Consider the following 13,485-nt stretch of genomic DNA (forward strand, 5'->3'; position numbering starts at 1 on the left):
GAAACAAAAATACAAGCTGGGTGCAGTGGCTCACGCCTGTAATCCCAGCACTTTGGGAGGCCAAGGTGGGTGGATCACCTGAGGTCCGGAGTTCGAGACCAGCCTGGCCAACACGGTGAAACCCCCTCTTTACTACAAATACAAAAATTAACTGGGGCATGGTGGCGGGCGCCTGTAATCCCAGCTACTTGGGAGGCTGAGGCAGGAGAATCGCTTGAACCCGGTAGGCGGAGGTTGCAGTGAGCTGAGATTGTGCCACTGCACTCCAGCCTGGGTGACAAGAGCGAGACTCTGTCTCAAAAAAAAAAAAAAAGGAAAAGAAAAAGAAATAAAAATACAGACATAGTTTTTATAAACAATATGAGAGAATGGTTTGTATATTATCTGATGTCTACACATCACATTTGATTATTCCTTTCCTCATAAAATCACAAAACATTAGGAACAGACAGGATCTTAGAAATAATTCACTCCAAATCCTTATGTGCCAGATGAGACACTAAGGCCCAGAGACATGAAGTATCTTTTCTCTATGTAACTAGATAGTGGCAGAGCCAGGCCTAAGAATCCAGTTCTTCCTCTTTCCCAGTCCACTATTCTTTCAAAAAGTGTGGTAGATATTATACCTCCCAATTTATAGACTGGGAAACTCATTTTGAAGTAAGGGGATTCCCTAGTAGTGCAAGAGGACAGAACTGAGAAGAGATCACAATTTTTATAAAGATTAATTAGATCTATGATTACAAGAAAATTTATTTTTATTTTTATTTTTGAGACAGAGTCTAACTCTGTCACCCAGGCTGGAGTGCAGTGGCGCGATCTCGGCTCACTGCAACCTCTGCCTCCCAGGTTCAAGTGATTTTCCTGCCTCAGCCTCCTGAGTAGCTGGGATTACAGGTGCCCACCACCACACCCAGCTAATTTTTGTATTTTTAGTAGAGACAGGGTTTCACTGTGTTGGCCAGGCTGGTCTCCAACCCCTGACCTTGTGATCTGCCCGCCTTGGCCTCCCAAAGTGCTGGGATTACAAGCGTGAGCCACCGCACCCGGCCGGAAAACATTTTTAATATCAGTAATATTTACCTAGTTTATAGATGAATCTTAAAAAAAAAAGGTGAAAATTAAAACTTACCTCATAATACCACTGTGATATTGGCAAACTGTGAGTGATAGCAAGCCAGTTTCGGTGTACTTCAAAATCTGTGGAATGGCTACTCAAAACAGTTAGATAAATAAAATGAGATTTTGCAATATTTATCAATTTCTAATTCCCATAGTTATGCTTTTAAATGGACTGACATTCCCTAAGCAGTCACAGCTCACTGTCCTATAGAGACACAAATAGACGTTACATAATCCTGTAACACCTCATTTATCTGGAGGTCAGATCTTCTAGAAAGTTGTTGAGCAATCTACAAGTCAGTGAAAAGGGTCTCAGAACTACATAAAGGGCTGACAAGAAGCCCAGACTTTTTCTTTTTCTTTTCTTTTTTTTTTTTTTTTTTTTGAGGCGGAGTCTCCTGTCACCCAGGCTGGAGTGTAGTGGACCCATCTCAGCTCACTGCAACCGCCGCCCCCCGGGTTCGCGCGAGTCTCCTGTCTCAGCCTCCCGAGCAGCTGAGACTACAGGCATGTACCACCAATCCTGGCTAATTTTTAGTAGACGTGGGGTTTCGCCATGTTGGCCAGGCTGGTCTCAAACTCTTGACCTCAGGTGATCCACCTGCCTCAGTCTCCCAAAGTGCTGGGATTACAGGCGTGAGCCACCGCGCCCGGCCTAGCCCAAACTTTTTCTTACAGGCGGCCCTCAGGCCTTTGCTCAGAAGTGACTTTCTCTTGCTCACAAACAATTCTAACAAAATTCATTACCTGAAAAATGCCTCATATACCAAGACGTAAGGATGAGGAGTTCATCTGACAGAGAAGGTGGGAAAAGAGAAAAGATCCTTGCTTTGCCTTTCCATGTCTCCAAATTCTCCCTCTTCCCATCACTATATATATCTAAGGATCACCCATCTTTAGAAAAAATCTTCTCCTGTTTGTCCACTGCTGTACCTCCCCTCCACATTTAGAACAGCACCTGACGCATGGACAAGCTCAATACATTCTTGCTGAATATCCACTCACCAAAGTGAACAATGAGTTCCACAGCAAAGCCCAATTTACACTTTCCAACGTTTTACACAACCTTTCCACAATGACAACTTTCTCCTACCTCCAGCCAACCCCTTCTGTCTCAGTCATGGCTTTCCCTTCCTATATTCATTAGGGACATGTTGATATTCCCCTAGGTTCAGTTCTTGGTCCCCTTTTTATGCAACTTATTCTGCTCTGGACAATCTTATGCAAACTTTCTGGTTCCACTGTCAATTGTATAATGATGACTCCCAAATTACTTTTTTTTTTTTTTGGAGATGGAGTCTCGCTCTGTCACCAGGCTGGAGTGCAGTAGTGCGATCTTGGCTCACTGCAACCTCCGTCTCCCAGGTTCAAACGATTCCCCTGCCCCAGCCACCCAAATAGCCGGGACTACAGGTGCGCAGCACCATGCCTGGCTAATTTTTTTTTTTTTGTATTTTAGTAGAGATGGGGTTTTACTGTGTTGGCCAGGATGGTCTTGATCTCCTGACCTCGTGATCAGCCTGCCTTGGCCTCCCAAAGTGCTGGGATTACAGGCATGAGCCACCATGCCTGGCCTACTCCCAAATTTCAATATGCAACATTGGCATCTTTCCTAAGTTGTAGAGACAGACACCTCTAACTTCCTGTTAACAATCTCACTTGAATTTCCCACAGATATTTCAAAATCTCCACTCAAAACTGAATTGATGGCCCATCCATCCCAAGTCTAAGTACGTATACCCAACAGAAATGCACAGTATGTTCACTAAAAGACACGTACTATAAGAATGTGCAAAGTGGGGCCCAGCGTGGTGGCTCACACCTGTAATTCCAGCACTTTGGGAGGCTGAGGCAGGCGGATCACGAGGTCAGGAGATCGAGACCATCCTGGCTAACATGGTGAAACCCCATCTCCACTAAAAATATAAAAAATTAGCCAGGCGTGGTGGTGGGCACCTGTAGTCCCATCTACTCAGGAGGTTGAGGCAGGAGAATGGCATGAACCCGGGAGGCGGAGCTTGCAGTGAGCTGAGATCGCGCCACTGCACTCCAGCCTGGGCGACAGAGCAAGACTCCGTCTCAAAAAAAAAAAAAAAAAGTGCAAAGTAAAACTATTTGCAACAGGTAAAAAGTGGAGATAAATGTCCACGAACAGCAGAATAGCTAAATAAATTGTGGTGTTTTCACACAATGGAATACTGTAGAGCAGCAGTTCTCAAAGTGTGATTCAGGGACTCATAGGGAGACCCTTTCAAGGAGTTTGAAATATGTACTATTTTCATAATAATATTCAGATGTAATTTGTTCTATTTTCACTCATTCTCTCACAAGTATACAGTGACGTTCTAGAGGCTACATAATGTGATGTCATCACTCTGAAGGCCAGTGAAATTTGTGCTTGTATATTCTTGTGCTTGAACAATTTGTTTTAATTTCTAAAATGGTAATTATCTATTATACAGCCCACATAAACATATAGCTCTTTGTGACCCTCAATTATTTTTAAGAAGTGATTCTGACTAAAAAGTTTGAGAACCACTGCTATCTAGTGATAAGAACGAAAAAACAATAATTACACAACAACACACAAACTTAATGTTGAGTGAAAGCCAGACCCAAGTGAATAGATTGTATGATTACATTTATATAAAATTCAAAAACAAAAAAACCCAAACAAAAATTCAAAAACAGGCAAAATTTAACCTATGCAGTTAAAAGAATATCAGAGGCCAGGCATGATGGCTCACGCCTGTAATCCCAACACTTTGGGAGGCCAAGGCGGGTGGATCACTTGAGCTCAGGAGTTCAAGACCAGCCTGGGTAACAATAATGAGACCCCATCTCTCAAAAAATTTAAAAATTAGCCAGGCATGGCGGCACGCCCCTGTAGTCCCAGCTACTCAAGAGGTTGAGGTGGGAGGACTGCTTGAGCCCAAGAGGCTGAGGCTACAGTGAGCCAAGTTTGCACCACTGCACTCCAGCATGGGAGACAGAGCAAGACCCGGTCTCAAAAAAAAAAAAAAAAAAAGAAACAAAAGAAAACAAAGAAAAAAAGGTGAGGATATCAATACCTTTAGTGGGGTGGGGTTGTGGGGAGTGGCTGGAAAGATGCACGAGGGATAATATTCTGCTTATTGATCTATATGCTTTTTATAGATGTATGCACTTTGCAAAAATTCAGTGAGCTGTACATTTATGATGTGCACTTCTGGTATTTTATACTGGATTTTGTATGGAATTCTAGGTTGAAATTTACTTCCACTGAACTTTGGAAGCTTATGCCACTGGTTTTTAGTATAAAATGTTGATGTTGGTAAGTCTCTTTACTTTATGGTTTTCCCTTCATCTCTGGAAGTTTCCTGTTTCTCCTTTTTATCCATAGCAGTCTGAAACGTCTAGTGATTAATGTCTTCATGAGGGTCTTTTTTCATTAATTATGCTGAGTATGTAGTGCCTTCAGCTCTGGGAAATTTATTATTTGTTAATCTCCTCCCCTTTTTTTTTCTGAAAATTTTTTAGATGGATGCTAGACACCCTAGATTGAACTTATAATTTTTATCTTTTCTCTTATATCTTTGAAAGATTTACTCAATTTGTCCTTAATTTTGGCAATAACATTTCTATTAACCACTGTTTCTCTGATAATTCCTGTTTCATAGCATCTGTTCTTATTTTATAGACATGTCTTTTTTACTCTCTTTGGAGACAGCATTTACAAAATCTGAGTGAGTTTGGGGACACTTTCTTTTCCTATGTAGTTGTACTATATAGACTTTTTCCAGTCTCTTTTTTGGGTGCTTTAGTTATTTTGTTGTTTCCTATTCAAAACTGTTGGAGACTTCACTTTTGTTGGAGTGCTGGGATTACAGGCATGAGCCACTGCACCCATCAGTAAAAGTAATCTTAATTGCTGAAATGACACTTGAAAAAAAAAGCAAAACTAAGACTAGAGACATAATGATAAATAGTAAACAACCACTTTTTAAAATTGCATTAACAAAATCTACAATCAGCTGAGCACAGTGGTTCATGCCTATAATCCCAGTACTTTGGGAGGCCATGGTAGAAGGATAGCTTGAGGTTGGAAGTTCAAGACCAGCCTGGGCAACATAATGAGACTCCCATCTCTACAGAAAACTTAAAAATTAGCTGGTGTGGTGGTGTGCACCTGTAGTCCCAGCTACTCAGGAGGCTGAGGCCAGAGGACAGCTTGAGCCCAGGAATTTGAGGCTGCAGTGAGCCATGACTGTGCCACTGTACTCTAGCCTGAGCAACAGAGTTACTCTCTGTCTCTAAAATTTTTGACCACCATCTCCAGCTAATTCTTTGTATTTTTTGTAGAGACAGGGTTTCACTATGTTGCCCAGGCTGGTCCCCAACTCCCGAGCTCAAGCAATCTGCCTGCCTTGGCCTTCCAAAGTGCTAGGATTACAGGTGTGAGCCACTGCACCCAGCCCTGTCTCTAAAAATTAAAACAAACAAAAACCTACCATCTCTTACTTGTCCTATGATAGCTTCTTAAATTGAACTCCCCATCTTCACTTAGGCCCTTCATTAATCTAGCTTTCACACTGCAGCCAAAGTAGTATTTCTAAATCACAAATGTTATATTTCCCTTTTAATTGGCCTCTGCCCTCTGGATAAAATCTAAAGTACTCAACATAGCCTAAAAGATCTTTTTGGATCTCGCTTACTCACCTTTTCAGCCCATTTCTCACTATCCTCCCACCTGTCTTTGTCTTACTCTACATTCACCTTTTCCCTCTGCCTGCAACACTCCGTGTGAGATAGGTTCTTTAACTCTTACCATTTCACCAGTGGCTTAGAGAAGCAGCTTGCCCTGTCATGTAGCCAGTATGTAGCAGAGCCAGATTCTAACCAGGGCAGTCTGACTCCCTAGCTATGGCTCCTAAACCACCAGATACTTTCAAAGTTAGTTGTTATTTTCTCTGCAAATCCTTCCTGACCTCAAGGCAAAATAAATCTTTAATTTGTCCATTTCTATCTCTAATGCCACCACTCCAATTCAAGTCAGCATCTTCTCTCATGTAGACTTTCTCAAAGGGCAGCTAGCCTCCCTGACTCTCCTTCTGCCTCCTCCAATCATTTATATGGGAGCCAAAAAATATTTTATAAATGCAAATCATTTCCACTGAGCTTATAAAATCAAAATCTAAATTTTTCATCCTGGCTTTATAAGCTCCGGCATGATTTGGTGCCTATCTTTCCAATCTCACTGTGTGTGTTTCTGTCTCTGTTGCTTATTCCATGCCAGCTACACTGGCCTTGTCATAGTTGCCCAAATAGGTCAATACTTTCACACCACAGGGCCTATATTTATACAGTGTGCTCTTTCAGATAAGTTCTACACACCTGCACACACCACATACTCTGCATGGATGGCCCTCTCATTCACACTTTAGGCCTCCAATTATGTCAGTTCCTCAGAGACATTCTCTGACACCTAATTGAAAGTACATCTTCCTTCTTGGTCCCCTGATAGGATCCTGTTCTTCTTCTTCCTTTTTTTTTCTTTTTTAGATGGAGTCTCGCTCTGTCGCCCAGGTTGGAGTGCAGTGGCGCTATCTCGGCTCACTGCAAGCTCCGCCTTCCAGGTTCATGCCATTCTCCTGCCTCAGCCTCCCCAGTAGCTGGGACTACACGTGCCCACCACCACACCCGGCTAATTTTTGTATTTTCAGTAGAGACGGGATTTCATCGTGTTAACCAGGATGGTCTCGATCTCCTGACCTCGTGATCCGCCCGCCTCGGCCTCCCAAAGTGCTGGGATTACAGGCATAAGCCACCACACCCAGCCTCTTCTTCCTAATACTTAATCCAAATTGTGGTTATGTAACTATATATTTGCATTGATTTGTTTCTTATACTGTTATACTTACTGAACTACACACTTCACACAGGGCTAGGGATCATATCTATTTTTTCCTCCCTTCTAGCCTAGCAACAGTACCTGGTACATAATAAAGCAATTAGTAAATGTTTTGTTGAATATCTCTGCATTTATCCTATAACTTCCCTCTCATATCCCAGGGGTTTCCGGTTTGAGAAACAGAGCATTAACTACAATTAAAAACATTCGTTTTTAAATATATGAAGTGTTTCATAAATTTGCATGCTATCCTTGTGCGTGGACCATGCTAAGCTTCCTGTATCATTCAATTTTAGTGCAGGCATACCTTAGAGATATTGTGGGTTTAGACCACCATAATGAAGTGAATATCGCAATAAAGTGAGTCACATGAATTTTCTGATTTCCCAGAGCATGTAAAAGTTATGTTTACACTGGTCGGCCGCGGTGGCTCACGCCTGTAATCCCAGCACTTTGGAGGCCGAGGCGGGCGGATCACGAGGTCAGGAGATGGAGACCATCCTGGCTAACACGGTGAAACCCCATCTCTACTAAAAATACAAAAAAAATTAGCCGGGCTTGGTGAGGGGCGCCTGTAGGGTCAGCTACTCGGTAGGCTGAGGCAGAAGAATGGTGTGAACCCAGAAGGCGGGCTTGCAGTGAGCCGAGATAGCGCCACTGCCCTCCAGTCTGGGCGACAGAGCGAGACTCCGTCCCAAAAAAAAAAAAAAGTTATGTTTACACTATACTATAAAACGTGCAATACTACTATGTCTAAAAAGACAGTGTACACCTTCATTTTAAAATACTTTATCGCTAAAACAAAGCTAATGATCATCTGCACCTTCGGCAAGTCCTAATCTTTTTGCTGGTGGAGGATTTTGCTTCAATGTTGATGGCTGTTGATTGATCAGGGTTATGGGTGCTGAAGATTGCGGTGACTGTGGCAAACTGTTTTTGTTTTTTTTGAGATGGAGTCTCACTCTTGTCACCCAGGCTGGAGTGCAATGGTGTGATCTTGGCTCACTGCAACCTCCGCCTCCTGGGTTCAAGTGATTCTCCTGCCTTAGCCTCCTAAGTGGCTGGGATCACAGGTGCCCACCAGCACACTTGGCTCATTTTTGTATATTTAGTAGAGACAGAGTTTCCCCATGTTGGCCAGGTGGGTCTTGAACTCCTGACCTCAGGTGACCCGCCCGCCTCAGCCTCCCAAAACGCTGGGATTACAGGCATGAGCCACTGCGCCTGGCAAGACTGTGGCAATTTCTTAAAATAAAACAACAATGAAGCTTGCCACATTGATGGGCTCTTCCTTTCACAAAAGATTCCTCTAGTATGCAATGCTGTTTGATAGCATTTAACCCACAGTAAAACTTTCAAAACTGGAGTCAATCCTTCTTCTCAAACCCTGCCACTGATTATTAACTAAGTTTATATAATATTCTAAATCCTTTGTTGTCATTTCAACAATATTCACAGCATCTTCATTAGCAGAGTGCATCTCAAAAGAAACCACTTTCTCTGCTCATCCATGAGAAGTAACTCCTCATCCACTCAAGCTGTAACATGAGATATCATGCAGCAATTCAATCACATGCTCAGGCTCCACTTCTAGTTCTCTTGCTATTCCCATGACATCTGCAGTTACTTCTTCCAATGAAGTCTTGAACCCCTCAAAGTTATCCATTGGAGTTGGAATCTGATTCTTCCAAACTCTTGTTAATGTTGATATCTTGACCTCTTCCCATGAATCATGAATGTTCTTAATAGCATCTAGAATGGTTTCAATTTACTTTGCCCAGATCCATCAGAAGAATCACTACCTATGGCAGATAGAGCCTTATCAAATGTATTTCTTAAATAACAAGACTTAAAAGTCAAAACTGATTGGGCATGGTGGCTCACGCCTATAATCCTAGCACTTTGGGAGGCCAAGGCAGGCAGATTGCTTGAGCACAGGAGTTCAAAAACAGCCTGGGCAACACAGCAAAAACCCATCTCTACTAAAAATACAAAAAATTAGCAGGGTATGGTAGCACACACCTTAAGTCCCAGCTACTTGGCAGGCTGAGGTAGGAGGATTGCTTGAGCCTGAAAGGTGGAGGTTGCAGTGAGCCGAGATCATGCTACTGCACTACAGCCTGAGAGGCAGAGTGAGACCCTGTTTCAAAAAAAAAAAAAAAATCAACTACTCAACTGGCTGCAGAATAGATGTTACATCAGCAGGCATGAAAACAACATTAAGGTTGGGCACAGTGGCTCATGTCTGTAATCCCAGAACTTTGGGAGGCAAAGGTAGGAGGATTACTTGAGCCTAGGAATTCCAGGCCAGCCTGAGCAACACAGTGACCCCATCTCTCCAAAAATAAATTTTAAAAAAAGGCTGGGCATGGTGCTCATGCCTGTAATCCCAGCACTTTGGGAGGCCAAAGAAAGCAGATCACTTGAGGCCAGGAGTTCAAGACCAGCCTGGCCAACGTGGCAAAACCCCATCTCTACTAAAAATATAAAAATTGGCAGGGCATGATGGTGTGCACCTGTAATCCCAGCTACTCGGGTGGCTGAGGCAGGAGAATCACTTGAACCCGGGAAGCTGAGGTTGCAGTGAGCTGAGATCGTGCCACTACACTCCAGCATGGGAGACAGAGTGAAACTCTGTCTCAAAAATAAATAAATAGGAAAAAAAAAAAAGAAAAATAATGGGTGGGTGCGGTGGCTCATGTCTGTAATCCTAGCACTTTGGGAGGCCAAGACAGGTGGATCGTTTGAGGTCAGGAATTTGAGACGAGCCTGGGCAACATGGTGAAACCCCATCTCTGCAAAAAATACAAGAAGTTAGCTGGGTGTAGTGGTGTGCACCTGTAGTTCAAGCTACTTGGGGAGCTGAGATGGGAGGATTGTTTGAGCTCAGGAGGTAGAGGCAGCAGTGAGCTGAGATCATACCAGTGCACTCCAGCCTGACAAAGTGAAACACTGTCTCAAAAAAGAAAAGAAAAAGGAAAAATATTGACCAATGAGGTGGCTCAGGCCTGTAATCCCAGCACTTTGGAAGGGCTCACTTGAGCCCAGGAGTTCGAGATCAGCCTGGGCAACACAGTGACACCTCGTCTCTACCAAAAAGAAAAAAAAAAAAACCAAATCAAAACAAAACACACACATATAGATAGACAGACAGATAATAGAGAGAGAAAGGAAAAAAAATTAGCTGGGCATGGTGGCATCTGTCTTTGTCCCAGCTATTCGGGAGGCTGAGGGAGGAAGATTGCTCAAGTGCAGGAGATTAAGGCTGCAGTGAGCCATGATGGTGCCGCTGTACTTCACCCTGGGAGATAGAGCGAGACCCTGCCTCTAGAAAAAAAAAATGTTTCTGAGCAGTAGGTCTCAACAGTGGGCTTATTCAGTAAACCATGCTGTAAATAGATGTGCTGTCATCCAGGGCTTTGTTGTTCCATTTATAGATCACAGGCAGAGTAGGCAGAGTAGATTTAGCATAAGTCTTAAGGGCCATTTGATTTTTAGAATAGCAAGTGAGAATTGGCTTCAACTAGATGTCATAGATGGCATCTTCCAATGTAAGTCTGTTTCTTCTACCTTGAAAACCTATTGTTTAGCGTAGCCACCTTCATCAGTGAGCTTAGCTAGATCTTCTAGAAAACTTACTGCAGCTTCTACATCAGCACTTGCTGCTTCACCTTGTACTTTATTATGGAGATGGCTTCTTTTCTTCCTTTTTTTTTTTTTTGAGACGGAGTTTCACTCTTGTTGCCCAGGCTGGAGTGCAATAGCACGATCTCAGCTCACTGCAACCTCCACCTCCCGGGTTCAAGTGATTCTCCTGTCTCAGCCTCCCAAATACCTGGGATTACAGGCATGCTCCACCACGCCCAGCTAATTTTGTATTTTTAGTAGAGACGAGATTTCTCCATGTTGGTCCTCAGGTGATCCGCCCATCTTGGCCTACCAAAGTGCTGGGATCACAGGCATGAGCCACCGCGTCCGGCTGATGGCTTCTTTTCTTAAAAGAACCTCTGCTAGCTTCCAAATTTTCTTCTGCAACCTCCTCACCTCTCGAAGGCTTCAAAGAATTGAAGAGTTAGGGCCTTGCTCTGGATAAGGTTTTGGCTTAAGGGAATGTAATGGCTGGTTTGATCTATCCAGACCACTAAAACATTCTCCATATCATCAAGGTTGTTTCACTTTCTTATCACTTGTGTATTCACTGGAGTAGCACTTTTAGTTTCCTTCAAGAACTTTTCCTCTGCACTCACAACTTGGCTGTTTGGCACAATCGGCCTAGCTTTCAGCCCGTCTTGGCTTTCACGATGCCTTCCTCATCAAGCTCAATCATTTCTAGCTTTTGATTTAAAGTCAGAGATATGTGACTCTTCCTCTCACTTGAACACTTAGATGCCACTGTAGGGGTATTAATTGGCCTAACTTTATTATTGTATCTCAGTCAATAGTGAGGCCTGAGGAGAGGGAGAGAGATGATGGAACAGCTGGTTGATAGAGCAGTCAGAACACACAGCATTTAATAAGTTCACCATAGTGTTGCCCCAAAGCAATCAGAATAGTAGTATCAAAGATCACTGATTACAGATCATCATAACAAATATAATAGCAATGAAAAAGTGTGAAATATTTCAAGATTTACCAAAATGTAACACAGACACAAAATGAGCACGTTGTTAGAAAAATGGCATTGATAGAGTTGCTCAATGGAGAGTTACCGCAGTCTTCAATTTGTAACAAAAATGAAAATGCAGTATCTGTGAAGTGCAATAAAGCAAAGTACAAAAAATGAGGTATTCCTGTACATGTGCTGCCAAAGTGAGCGCTATATACATTCTTAACCTGGACCAAGAGCAGTATTCAAAATAACAACTCTGGCCAGACACGGTGGCTCATGCCTGTAATCCCAACATTATGGGAGGCCGAGGCAGGTGGACCACTTGAGGTCAGGAGATTGAGATCAGCCCTTGGCCATCATGATGAAACCCCGTCTCTACTAAAAATACAAAAATTAGCCTGGTGCGGTGGTGCAAGCCTGTAATCCCAGCTACTCCGGAGGCTGAGGCAGGAGAATCGTTTGAACCCGGGAGGCAGAGGTTGCAGTAAGCTGAGATCGTGCCACTGTACTCCAGCCTGGGTGACAGAGTGGGACGAGACTGTCTCAAAAAAAAAAAAAATAATAACAAACAAAAAAAACAACTCTGAGGATGCATTTCTAGCCTGAGGCAACTAAAGCAAGAAATAATCTTCTTATGCACAGACCTACAGTTAATCATTTTACTGAATCTACATATACATTCCATTTATATGATTACATATACGCATCAGTATGGACTTACATTCTATACATATGACTCTCCCATATTCAACAAGAGATCACCAAGGGCCTGAATCAAAGGATACCAATAAAACAAACCCTAAACTAGGAAGTGGGAGGGAAAGGAGAAAAGGGATGAGGAAAAAAAAAAGAAAAAAGAGGAAGGATGAAAGGAAGGCGGAAGCCAATATTAATAAATATTGAGTACCTACTGTATACACACCACCATTTCACGGTTGCTTCTTGGTTTCCACGCTTTCAGTCTTGGCCCTATATCCATTTGTTACACAGCAGTCTAACTGTGGTCTTCGAAACCCTGTGCTATCTGTCCCCTGTGCACCCCATCCTGTGCCACTCCTCTCCTTCAATGCTCTGCAGCCACAAGGGGCACTTTCTGTTCCTAGAATGCTCTGACTTCTTTCCTGCCACAGGGCCTTTGAACTTACTCTTTCCTATGCCTGAACTGGTTTCCACATCACTTACTCTTTTTCATTTTTTGAATTTCAACTCAAACATCACCTTCTAAAGGAACAGCGCACAGCCACTTAGTAACCCTCTATTTCCTTTATCACAATCTGAAACGTTCCTGTTTGTCTAGCTCCACCCACCAACTTCGAGGGCAAGGACCAGCAATGTCTAGCTCACCACCGCATCTCCCGGGAGTCAGAACGGTACCTGGCGCCTCAGGCATCTGATAATACTGGCTGAGCGGCTGTTGGAGGCAGAGGTTCTTAACTGCCTATTAAGGATGAGGACCCTGAGGTTCAGAAACGTTAAAGTGATTTGTTCCAAATCAGACAGCGCCAGGTCTGAACCTAGCCAGCTGGGGCTAAGTCAAGTAACAACTGGCGAAACGGAAAGCTTAGCAAAGGCAGGGTAGCGACAAACACGACCTAAAGTTCGTTCTCTTCATACCTAGGGATATCCACACCTTTCTCTCCCGCCCTGACCGACCGCGGGGCCTCCCCGCCCAGCCCCTGGCCGTGCGAGTCCCTTACTATGTGGGGATGAGAAGGCATTTGAGAAGAGTCACCCCGAGCGCCAAAGCCGAAAACCAATTGCCAGTACCCGTGGCAATTGTGAGCGCCGCCATTGCTGCGGCACCGCACGCTTCCTACCAACTTGAGCCACATCCGGGATCCCGCGCATGCGGAGAAAGCCCTCT

General features: G+C 43.5%; 1 protein-coding gene and 1 non-coding gene across 6 annotated transcripts in view; both read right to left on the reverse strand.

The window, feature by feature from the left end:
* Nucleotides 1-13,485, reverse strand: part of ALG8 (ALG8 alpha-1,3-glucosyltransferase) — a 38,760-nt gene extending 25,275 nt beyond the window's left edge. For 3 of the 5 annotated variants that reach the window (XM_063693420.1, XM_063693418.1, XM_063693419.1), the window contains exons 1-2: nucleotides 13,319-13,459; nucleotides 1,133-1,211 (exon numbers count right to left, since the gene is read on the reverse strand). In XM_063693420.1, coding sequence (XP_063549490.1) covers nucleotides 1,133-1,211; nucleotides 13,319-13,413 — 174 coding nt within the window. In that variant the 5' untranslated portion in view covers nucleotides 13,414-13,459. Of the gene's footprint in view, nucleotides 1-1,132; nucleotides 1,212-12,532; nucleotides 13,078-13,318 lie in introns of those variants that run through there. The other 2 variants (XM_004051877.5, XM_019036843.3) reach the window with 2 other exon arrangements.
* On the reverse strand, nucleotides 7,228-7,330 carry LOC115936343 (U6 spliceosomal RNA). Its single transcript, XR_004071839.1, has one exon. It is a non-coding gene; the product is annotated as a U6 spliceosomal RNA (small nuclear RNA).

The sequence above is a fragment of the Gorilla gorilla genome, chromosome 9 (assembly GCF_029281585.2).
Source record: "Gorilla gorilla gorilla isolate KB3781 chromosome 9, NHGRI_mGorGor1-v2.1_pri, whole genome shotgun sequence".
Classification (NCBI taxonomy): Eukaryota; Metazoa; Chordata; class Mammalia; order Primates; family Hominidae; genus Gorilla; species Gorilla gorilla.